General features: G+C 37.8%; 1 protein-coding gene across 3 annotated transcripts in view; it reads right to left on the bottom strand.

Annotated features, from left to right (window-relative positions):
• Nucleotides 1-4078: 4078 nt before the first annotated feature.
• LOC150080519 (uncharacterized) overlaps nt 4079-12091 on the bottom strand; it is a 115122-nt gene continuing 107109 nt past the window's right edge. For all 3 annotated transcript variants that reach the window (XM_090381419.1, XM_090381418.1, XM_090381420.1), the window contains exons 2-3: nt 9861-10058; nt 4079-4791 (exon numbers count right to left, since the gene is read on the bottom strand). In XM_090381419.1, the coding sequence (XP_090237545.1) occupies nt 4194-4791; nt 9861-10051 (789 nt within the window). In that variant the 5' untranslated portion in view covers nt 10052-10058 and the 3' untranslated portion in view covers nt 4079-4193. The remainder of the gene's footprint in view (nt 4792-9860; nt 10059-12091) is intronic.

Below are 12091 nucleotides of genomic sequence, written 5' to 3'. Positions count from 1 at the left end.
ATGTTTAACTTCAACAATTTGTCGTCCACTTTGCTCTCAGTTATTACAAAATCATCTAGCTCACTGCCAGAGTTTAATTTCTTAGTTGGTATGTAGAGCCTAGTAGCTTCCAAGATAAGTTCTTTGAATGCTTCCCATTTTGAATTTGCTGTTGGTAACATCATCAGTTGGTCCCACTGTATAGAATTTAAATACTGTCTCAGTCCATCGTAGTCGCCTTTACGGAAGCAATAACCCTTCCTTTACCCCTAATGGTACTTACCTCTTTGAGTAAATCCCACTTCAGCACACTGTGATCACTGCCACCTAGTGGTTCCTTTATCTGCAGATTCTTAATGCATGAAGACTCACTACTGATAGTTAAATCAAGGGTATTACTCCTTCTAGTTGCCTCCCGAACATGCTGATGTAGAAAACAATCATCCAATAAATCCACAAAAGCCTTGCTAGTGTGTGAGTAACCAGCCCCCAAATTCCAGTCAATATCTGGGAAACTAAAATCCCCCATTATAAGACTCTCTGATTTACTGGCCCACTCTATTTCCCTGTTCAGTTGCTTATAATACTCATCAGAGTCATTAAGCCTATAAGGCCTATAACACACTCCTACTCTCAATGCTTATGTCACACCAAACTGACTCGACACTGCACTGTCCAGTGATGTCGACCGGCTTCACTTCCTTGGCTTTTATGTGTTTCTTAACTAATAGCATAACCCTTTAAGCTGCTATTTCCCTTCTATACCCCAAAAGAAAACATAAAGGTTGAATCCACCTTGTAGGCCAAACCCTTAAATTAATAATGATTTCTACATCCCCCAATCTCTTTGATCTGTACAGTGTCCGAGGAGTACAAACTAAAACACCGATAATTACCAAATAATCTTTATTTTAACATACTTTAATAAGTTAAATGCAAATTCCTTCGCACCATTTTTCGGCGTGAAGTTCTGGAATATGTGAATGCATTGAGTCTATTAGGTTTTAGATAACTACATGATCTAATAATTTCTGGATTTGTGCAAGTCTTCGCTTTAAATTATAATTCAGACATGGACAATTACCTATATTTGATTTCTGGATACGATTGTTTCCCAGTTCACGGTTTGTGTCCTCCTAGAAGTGCCTTAACTGCCGTAACATCCATGTCGGAATCCACGACCCAGAGAAGGGGTTAAAATCCCATTTATTGCTTATTGCCTTTGACTTAAGGCATCCAGCCCTTGTGAAATTCAAGACAACCCTATTGAAATAACAGGTACAATAGATCGTGCAACCGGAATCTTAATCACTTGCAAGTGATCATGGCTACTGTAAAGTTAGGTCCCTGTAAGGTATTGCTGAATAATAATTGATGTCATCCTGGTATAAAGATGTAACTAATTATTATTAAGCTTTACGGAAAACCATCACGGAACATGACTCGTTCTAAATCTTGATTATAATGATAGCATCTTATAAATCTACATTAACTTTAATTAATATCCAAATCTGTAGACAAGATCAAAATTTTTATGATGTGTGTGTATCAGTTCTCCCCATATCGCTGGGCTTTTACCTCACAAGAAAAAAGTCCAGCAGTTTGAGAGATCAGAATTGATAAAATGAGCTTATTAAAGATGGCAATAACTACCGAAACAGCCACTCGGGGACTAATAGTAGTAGTAGTAGTAGGAGCAGTGGCATTTGATGCACGAAAGCAAGTGTATGAGCTTATGCAGCATCAGCCAAAAAAAAAAAAAAAAAAAAATCACACCATTCCCTCCAAATGCCTGTCCAGTTCCTCCTTAAATTTATTTAACCTATCAACTTCCACAACGACAGATGGAAGTTTGTTCCAGCAATTAACCACCCGCTGGCTAAAGGCAAATTTCCGCACATCTATTCTACATCTGTCCTTTCTTAATTTGAACTTATGTCCCCGTAGGTTCGTATTCTGAACAAGTGGGAGGATCCCATCAGAATTAAGCGTGCTCAACCCATTCAAGGCCTTATAGACCTCAATCAGATCACCGCGCAGGTGCCTAGTCTCCAGCCACTGCAATTTGCAGAACTTAAGCCTCTCTTGGTAAGAGGATCCCTTCATTCCCCTCACCAATCGTGTTGCTCTTCTCTGTACACGCTCAAGCAAATCTACATCCTTCCTAAAATGAGGCCTCCAGACGTGTACGCAGTACTCAAGGCGTGGCCTGACCATTGCCTTATACAGAGGGACAATCACCTCCTTTTCCTTTTATATTACAAATAACTTTAGTTTGTTGACATTCTATAAATGGGCGCACGTCTTGTGAATTGAATTAATTCTTCAAGTAGACAGACATAGAGAATTGGTTTTAGAAATTTATTTAAAGCATTCTTTAGGCATTTTTCATTTCACTTTAGCCATTTAAGCATTCTTCATTTATTTAAAGCATCGGCCTCTTATGAGGAAATACAATGTACGAAGTAAGTTTTAAATAATTTTAAATAATTTTAGTTTGTTTCTTGCTAAACCAGAACAAAACAAAATGTGCTGGTTTAGCAAGAAAAATTTCAATCAGGGCTGTACTTAGATCGGATAAGTACAGTCCTTATTGAAAAAGCCCTTAAGAATTTCTTCAGCCTTTGATTGGGCATGTGCCCAACAAAGTTTCTGAAATGTGTTATCCTCCCATACATAACAATGTTATATAGTATGAATCAGAGCTGTAATACTCAATATGTTCTACGTTGATAATAATATTAGTAAATTAATAAGAGGAGTTTACCTCAATATAGTACGTGGAACACTTCCGTATGATACCCTCCAGAAATTAGAACGGAAAAAACGAAAAAATCGACAACTTACCGGTACATTAAAGTAAAATATAAATAATTAAAGTAAATTATTTTAATTTTACTTTAATTATTTATATTTTACTTTAATGTACCGGTAAGTTGTCGATTTTTTCGTAAAAATCGACAACTAAAGTAAATTATTTTAATTTTACTTTAATTATTTATATTTTACTTTAATGTACCGGTAAGTTGTCGATTTTTTCGTTTTTTCCGTTCTAATTTCTGGAGGGTATCATACGGAAGTGTTCCACGTACTATATTGAGGAAACTCCTCTTATTAATTTACTAATAACAATGTTATGTATCAAAATCATAGACAATAGTAAAGAAATTGCAGGAACTGCTTTGTAAATATTGAGATTTTAAAATTTGTTTATTCAGTCGATGCATACAAAATTCACCAATAACTCAATTGATATTTGTCATCATTACATCCAAGAAATACAAATTTATCATCGTCTTACTTAACAAATAATGGTTGGTGGTGATTCTTGGCCGATATCTGCATCTTAGGCCATCTTCTGCGTGTGCTACATATCTGTACGCGTTTTGGGGCTAATTTGCGTATGGTGCCAGCAGAAAAATCGGCATAACTCACTATAAAAACAAAACAAAACTACTTTTCCCCCCTAGGATCGGCTAACTACAGCCTTGAATGAAGAAGCCCTTAAGAATTTCTTCAGCCTTTGATTGGGCATGGGCCCAACAAAATTTCTGAAACGTGTCATCCCTCCCACCTCCATAGAGTAGATTTTAAAGAACCAAATAAAAGAAAGTCAAGCACTATAAAAATAATAAGACTGTCGAAAGTGTGGTGCTTTGCTGATTGCGAAATGCAGAATAAGACTTCAACCGCTGCAGTACTTTCGGTATTGAGTGGATGCTTTCTTGTGGTTCTTTTAAATATATTCATTACCACTGGTACGGCCCTCGTATTTAACGACATCAATAAATTATATTGCCAATATTTCAATCAATTTGGTGTCTGCAAACAGTTTCAGTTTCTGTACCGAGATGGAAATGATGCAGGGGATGCCTTATCTAGTTATGGCAAATAAGAAAAAAAATCGGAATTAAAGAAAATTGACAATTATTAATATTATATCTCGATGCACCTTATTTCCTGTTCCAAAATCCCAGTTTCATTACTGATTAGATATTCAATATGAATATCTAATCTGATTCGCACACGTGCACAAAGTCCTATTTTAATTATTTTTAACTATTTTAATTTTAAATGGATCAGTTTATTTGTATAATTATTCAACGATGATATAACTCGACACCCAATACCCTAATATTGTAACTCGATACCCTGTGCAAGTATATATATGTATGTGCACTTGTGGTCAAAACAAATACATTGGCATAATGTTTTCAGTCACTGCAATTCGTTCGGACACAAGCAATCAATCGACACGGAGCACCACTTGCGCTGGCGATTTTCATCGGCATGACATACACCATAGCTCCTGTTGCAGGAACTTGGCTTAAATTCGCAACGTTTTCCAGGATGTAGATATTTTTCTCAAGGACTATTTGGTGAGCCTTAAATTCTGTGCTTTGTCCGTAGTCAAGAGAAAGCGTGTCGGTCCCGATTCCATAGACATTCCTTTTCACCATATACTCAGCAACCTCTGGACTCATACCAGGGAAGTGGAGTCCTGTTCCGTTTTCATCAGTTCCAAAAAAAGCTTTTTTGTCATGCCAGTATCGACCCCACCCAGTGTTCAACATTACAACAGAATGTTTAGGAATTCGGATGTGCTTGCTTTCCCATTTTTTAAGGTCTTGTAGAGTGAGCTCGGCGTTGCGGTCTTTGGCAGCTTTTTCCGTCATATCAATCATGACCATGGGTGCGATCAATCGGTTCAGAGGGACCTCCTCCACTGACCATTTACCTTTTGCAAAATGACAAGGAGCATCGAAATGAGTTCCTGTATGAGTTGCTGTCATTATGTTTTCGGATTGAACCCTGAAAAAAGAGAAATTTCAATATGAACATTAATTAATTATGCGAATACTCAAGTTCATTGCTAAATCTTTTGTTGAAAATGAATCCAAAAACTCTACATATATTTCTTCTAAATGCCTTTTAAGTGGGCTAATGATATTTAATTATAAATCAATATATAATTATAAATACCAAAATAATGTGATTGGTCCACTTGACATCGATGGTTTGACTGTTGATGATCCTGTTCAGATAGCAAACAAACTGAATGAGTATTTTGCATCTACATTCACACGTGAGGAATTATTACAGTTTGAAAATGGAAGAAGGTTATCAAATTGTAGCAGTGTGCTTAATGATTTTGTAATAACTGAGAGCAAAGTGGAGGAGAAATTGTTGAAGTTAAACATAAGAAAGGCACCTGGGGTGGATGGGATCTATCCAGTTATATTAAAGGAGGCGGCAAACCAACTAAGCAAACCCTTAGCCATAATTATGAGAGCATCCTTGGATTCAGGGGAGGTTCCCACGGACTGGAGATGTGCAAATGTATCCCCAATTCACAAAGGAGGTTCGAAGGGCGACACGAGTAATTACAGACCAGTTAGTTTAACTTCTGTTCCAGGTAAAATAATGGAGTCACTGGTTAAAGATGCATTGCAGGATCATCTAGACAAGACTGCAGCAATAATTCAGACACAGCATGGGTTTGTTAAGGGAAAGTCTTGTCTGACAAATTTGATTGGTTATTATGATGTGGTCACAAAGGAACTGGATGCAAAAAATAATTTTGATATCATATACTTGGATTTCAGGAAAGCTTTTGACACTGTTGCGCATGGAAGACTACTGTACAAATTGGGGCAGAATGGTATTAAGGGTAAGTTGCTACAATGGATAAAAGGATGGTTAAGTGGGAGAAGACAGAGGGTGGTAATCAATGGGTGCTGCTCTTCGTGGACTAATGTTATTAGTGGAGTCCCACAGGGTTCGGTGTTGGGTCCACTGTTGTTTTTTATATTTATCAATGATATTGATGAAGGTATATCAAGCTTAATGTCGAAGTTTGCAGATGACACGAAGGTTGGCAGGGTTGTTAATGACAGTCATGGCAGTGTGCTACTGCAACAGGATCTAGATAATTTGGGCAGATGGGCTAAGAAGTGGCAACTGAGTTTAACCTTGACAAGTGCAAAGTACTGCATATGGGTAGAAGTAACCCTAGAGAAACGTACCAACTGTGTGGTACTACACTTAAGGTGGTAGAAAATGAAAAAGACCTGGGAGTAATTGTGCAGTCAGATATGAAGTTTTCTGAGCAATGCAGACAGGCTGCTAGGGCAGGTCACGGGGTTTTGTCAATGATATATAGGAATTTTGCTAGCAGGGAAAAGGAGGTGATTGTCCCTCTGTATAAGACAATGGTCAGGCCACGCCTTGAGTACTGCGTACAGGTCTGGAGGCCTCATTTTAGGAAGGATGTAGATTTGCTTGAGCGTGTACAGAGAAGAGCAACACGATTGGTGAGGGGAATGAAGGGATCCTCTTACCAAGAGAGGCTTAAGTTCTGCAAATTGCAGTGGCTGGAGACTAGGCACCTGCGCGGTGATCTGATTGAGGTCTATAAGGCCTTGAATGGGTTGAGCACGCTGAATTCTGATGGGATCCTCCCACTTGTTCAGAATACGAACCTACGGGGACATAAGTTCAAATTAAGAAAGGATAGATGTAGAATAGATGTGCGGAAATTTGCCTTTAGCCAGCGGGTGGTTAATTGCTGGAACAAACTTCCATCTGTCGTTGTGGAAGTTGATAGGTTGAATAAATTTAAGGAGGAACTGGACAGGCATTTGGAGGGTATGGTGTGATTTTTTTTTTTTTTTTTTTTTTTTTTGGCTGATGCTGCATAAGCTCCTACACTTGCTTTCTTGCATCAAGTGCCACTACTACTACTACTAATACTAATGTGTAATTTTTCATTATACAGTACAATATTTACAGAATATTTTAATTACATACATACACAAAGTCTTGTCTGACAAATTTGAGCCCACGACAGTTTTACCGTTTTAAATACACTACATTGCCAAAAGTAATCGCACACCTGCACGTTACAGAATGCCTCAAAATTGTGTACACATTTTAGGAAATAATAAAAATTAATTACAAACCTCAGAAACTATTATCCTTGGGAGCGTACAGAAGCGATAATTTGTGGTAAATTAGTGCAAAGATGTTTAAACTGTCCACTATTTGCTTCTAGGCATTCTTCACAGCATTTACATTGGAAAACAACTGTTCTCCAATATAACATATGGGACAACTTCACACGCTTGTGTAAATTCCATCCTTTATTTGTTGAACTGTGGCCTGTTCTTTGCCATACCTGAGCTACCTGAAGGATGCAGTGGCATCCTTCAGGTAGCTCCAGAAGTAGAAGTAGAATGAAGTTAAATCTGATGAACGCAGGGATACTCAACACGTCCCAGCTGTCCTACCCACCAGTCTGTGAAATGATTATCAAAATTGGCCTGATATCACGATGACATTGTGGGGATAAAGTGGTTTACTACGAACAGGACTGGATGTGCCCTTCCCGTTGGTAGTTAGCCACTTCATACTTCATCATCGGCCTCCGTAGCCGAGTGGGCAGGAGCGGGAGTGCAGTAGCACACGCTCTTTGAGTAGACCGGGGTTCAAGCCCCTGACTGCTGAATACGGTGTATCTGCCAACCCGCACTGGACCAGCGTGGCAGATTATGGTCCCTTTCCCTCAGCATGAATTGTTGAGGAGGCTTCCACCCTGCAGTGGGTTGATAATGGCTGCACTTTACTTTTTTTACTTTTTACTTCATCATCACACGGCTCATAAATGGCGGGCACAATGAATACATTAAGTCTGTAGTGGTTCACATCACAGAGAACTACCCATTCAAGAAAATATGGTCCAACTGTTCCTCTGCATGAGACACAACACCAGCTATAACTCCTGGTAAAAAAATTCTTCCTGAATGTAGAGAAAGTAGAATCAACGTACGGTGGAGTGACACTTTCCATTCTGTCTACAATAGGGTGCCCATTATAACTTTCTAATACGGTCATCTTGAATAATAAACGTTCTTCAGGCAGAATGAAAATGCATGCTTTTTAAGTTTATACACCATATGTCGTCGCTGTTTGCTCGTACAGTATACAAAAGACATGGGGGTTCAATTCCCGTTGACTGCTGAAGCTGAGAAATCTTCCATGTACACAGGTTTTTCATCCAGCCAAACAGGGAAAAGTCGATCATAAAACGAGAGAGCCTATAACCAAATGTTGCTCTCTGTCTTCAAATTCTCCGTTACTCATCTCACAAAACGCAATTTTTAAATAATGGATCACTCGTCGCTTTAATTGCATCATCTAAATTCTAAACAACCCAAAAAGCTACTCCGATTATAAGCTAAAAGACATATAGCCTGAATATATATATATTTTTTTTCAATCATAATTGAATGGTTAAGGAAACTGCAAGAAATGAATGATTCTACTAAAGCAGGATATTTGTAAAAAGCGAAACAACAACAGATTATTTGTCCAATTCCTGGAATCTCACGAACATTCGATTAATAAAGGAAGCTACACATTTGCTGAAAATTTCACTGATTTGTTTCAAACTCGAAATTCTATTGCTTCATTTAAGGGTGGACAGAATGGAATGATATAATCTACACCTGATTTGCTAAACCACGATGTCCTTTGTCCTGATATGTGCACAGACACGGGGATCTCACTTGTCAGATGTTATTTTTAGGTTTCTGCTCAGTGGAAAGTACAAAGCTTGGTGAAAACATTTTGCTCTCTGGCCGTTCCCAGTACATCACACTCAGGCATGAATTGCAACGAATGAAGAGGGGAAGATGACAGACCGATCCCGACTTATTGACCTGTCCAGAAAATTAGAAAAATCATGGAGGAGGGTATATTTTTAAAACCGTGATTGCTAGTCTTCCATAGACAGCATTAAATTCAAAAAGCATCTTGATATTGCAGAAGTAATGTGGAAAGTTTACAAGGGAACGGGCATGAATCACACCCTCGCCGTGAGCAAAGCGGTTACAGTGTAAAAGAATCCTCAGTCAGAATCCCTTCCAGACAACAAACTTTTATCGGCTTTTTTATTCGCAACGTGGGCAAGTTAGCCGATGAGTGCTGCATACTTTCATCTCCCAGAAACTTGGGTTTTTCATCCAGCAAGTGACCGAAGAATACACTTAATTACAAGTATAATGTATTTACGCCTTGTGGACTTAGCTGCCTTTGGCCTTAACACCTATACTTGCATATATCATTAAAAATTTTCATTTCTTTCAGTGTCACTTGAACTTTTTTCCAGCAAATATTGGAAAACATTCCACCAAGATTACTGTTGGACTCTAATTGGGTGCTGCTATTCAATTCTCATTTTAAAAGACTTCAAATTTCTCTTGCGGTACTTGAGATAAGTTTTGTTTCTATTCACCACTGAAATGGTGGGTAATACGGAACTTTTTAAGTTCTATTTTAAAATTCAGTCCATTCTGATGTACAAGAATTGTGGAATTTTTATAGATCAGAATAGACTGAATTTACCCTGAAACGTTTATATTTGTGTAAATTGAGTCTATTCTGTTGTATAAGAATTCCGCAATTTCATTTGAAGGAGGAAAAAATCACATATTTCATTGGAACATTTATTGTTTTTCTCCTAATCCCCTATTTTCAATGGATCCTTAGTCTCGCAAACCGTGGTACTTTTCAGTATTCCCCGTGGTTAGTGAGGAATTCTTGTACCTGTTTTCATTATCAATTAGTAAATTCCTCTCTGGTAGTTTTATAACTCCGATTTCTGTTATAACTTTCCAAAATGAACATTCTGTGCAACAGGCGATATACCATCCATGTTCTTAATGATCTTAAACAGAAATTAATGAAAAAACATTACGTCAAAGAAGAACTGCGTTTCTTTTTGAACATACAGTATTAAAGAAAGAAGAAAAAGACCAATTTTCATACGTAATTTTTGATAACTATGACATATTAAGATTTGCAATGAAGAGAAGTCTTACCAAACTCCATTTTCCATTGTCCCATTTAAGTATACACTCATATTAAAGGGAATCGCTTCTTCGTCCGGCCACTGAAAAACCGTTTCATTATAGGTATAAGACATGTCGATTAGTTTGCGGGATGAATGACATTTTTTGCAACTAACAAACGTCCATGGCAAAAGAAGAGAAAGCACCACCAGCAACTTCATTGCTCACCTACAGAAAAATAGATATCATCAGTTATTTTAATTTACATTAACTTCTATAAATTATACTTATTTGAATATGTCTATCCTCCATATTTGTTATAGTCAATGTTATAGCGATTTAACCCCTAGAAAGTGCAGTCAATACCTTTACCAATGCAGTGACTCTGTTCAACGTCCATTAAGCCTTGTGAGGAATTATTCGAAGATTTCATATCAGTATAAGTTAACTTAACGAGCAGCAAACCCGCTGATGATCTGATGATCGCAACAGCTGTTTCATTATAAGTTATGTTCCCGAATAAAATGGCTAAGTGAGAGTAATAACACAGCCACTTGGGACCAACTGCCAGATATTTCATATTTTAGGGATTATTTCCTAATGATATACACTGTGGTCTTCCTCTTCGATTCAAGTTAAAGCTGGGTAGAAGAAAAGGAACTACATGCTTCAGTGAACCACACTAATGAGATAAAAACCTTCGTACGGCTCCAAATAACAGTTATTCCTTGTTACTGAAGGAAAAAAAAAGAAATAAATTTCTTCATAAATTGCGGAAAACCAACTCTTAATGTAACCCCATTAAGAATAATTAGACCCTACGAAGCAAACTATTCTTTTTAGCGTTCATTAGAACCCTGTAAAACATAAGTATGGTTTTCAACAGTAATACAATTAGGATAATTCCAGAGTCCGATCGAAAGCCCAGCTGGGCAATTATTATAATTCACCAAAGGAACTTTTGGAATCACGGAGGATTCCAAATCAGAGGAGTAGTCGGTTTCATTTTCTGTATATCACGACATTGCAGAAGAAGATTTTGAATTTTTTTCTGTGGGATTACAATAAAGAATAAAAGGGTTGCACCATTATGACTGAAAAGCATAAAAACAATCGATGGAATGGAAAAACTCCATCTATTCGCAGCAAGACGTTTCGGGCAAAAAATTCCAGCAGATATGTCGTGGTCTCAGATATTAGTTTACATATTCTTTCGAAATACGTTCAACCCTGTTTTTAAACTGGAATCAAACATTTGCTTAAAAATAAAGATAAATGAAGTGAGGGTGCTATTGGCGTTAAGGAGATGGTTGTGTTCTTCTTGTTTGCTGCTTAAGTTGGCCTTCTTTTTCATCATTTTGTCAATACATATATTATTTTGCTGTTTTCTTATTTATAGAGAACTCGAATTTTCTTGTTGTTATCGCAACAAGTAAATGAATTTTTCCTTTAATTTGGGCAAGTGTAAATGTCGGGAGATGGAAAGAGTCCTCCTACAGGTAGCCGGTTGATGTGTGTGAGAGAGAGAGAGAGAGAGAGAGAGAGAGAGAGAGAGAGAGAGAGAGAGAGAGACATATCAAGAATTTAATAGATGTAATTTGAATAATTCAATGCCAAATGAGTCAAGCAGTTTCATATGCAAACATTAATGGAATTTGAATATTTAATACAGTAAATACAAATTTTCATGAGTAAGAACAGACACTTTTAATGATCGGTTGGATATGGTTGTTTAGAATTGCAGAGCAACCAAGACTATGAGTGTCAATAAATAATGTCAGTAAGTAGTCTATTACAACATATGCACAATATACACTGAATGATCACTGAATTATGACCACCCCTATGAAAACTGTGAAAAATGCGACCCGTTGACAACGTGAAGTACGAAAGTGCGGAGTTAGTTGACCTACGTAGCATAGATAAGGTGTCAGTGGTTCAGTAAGTAGTAAACATCCGAGCGCGATGGGTAAAAAGAAGGATTTATCGGACTTTGATAAAGGACAGATTGTGAGTGCTCGACGAGCTGGTGCCTCGATTTCCCAAACGGCTGAACTGGTGGGGTGTTCGAGGGCGCCTTAGTTAAAGTGTACCAGGACTGGCGTAAAAATGGTCAAACAACGACCCGACGGCAAAACTGCAAAGGTCAGCGAAAGGTTGATGTTAGAGGTGAGCGCCGGGTGGTTCGTCGACTCGTACAGGCGAACAGGCGCAGCACTGTTGTAGAGTTGACTACCCAATACAACATGGGCCAATCCGGA

The sequence above is a fragment of the Mastigoproctus giganteus genome, chromosome 9 (genome assembly GCF_048544385.1).
Source record: "Mastigoproctus giganteus isolate SK-2022 chromosome 9, ASM4854438v1, whole genome shotgun sequence".
Classification (NCBI taxonomy): domain Eukaryota; kingdom Metazoa; phylum Arthropoda; class Arachnida; order Uropygi; family Thelyphonidae; genus Mastigoproctus; species Mastigoproctus giganteus.
The sequence above is the reverse complement of the archived record's forward strand: the minus strand, read 5'-3'. Positions and strand labels throughout refer to the sequence as shown.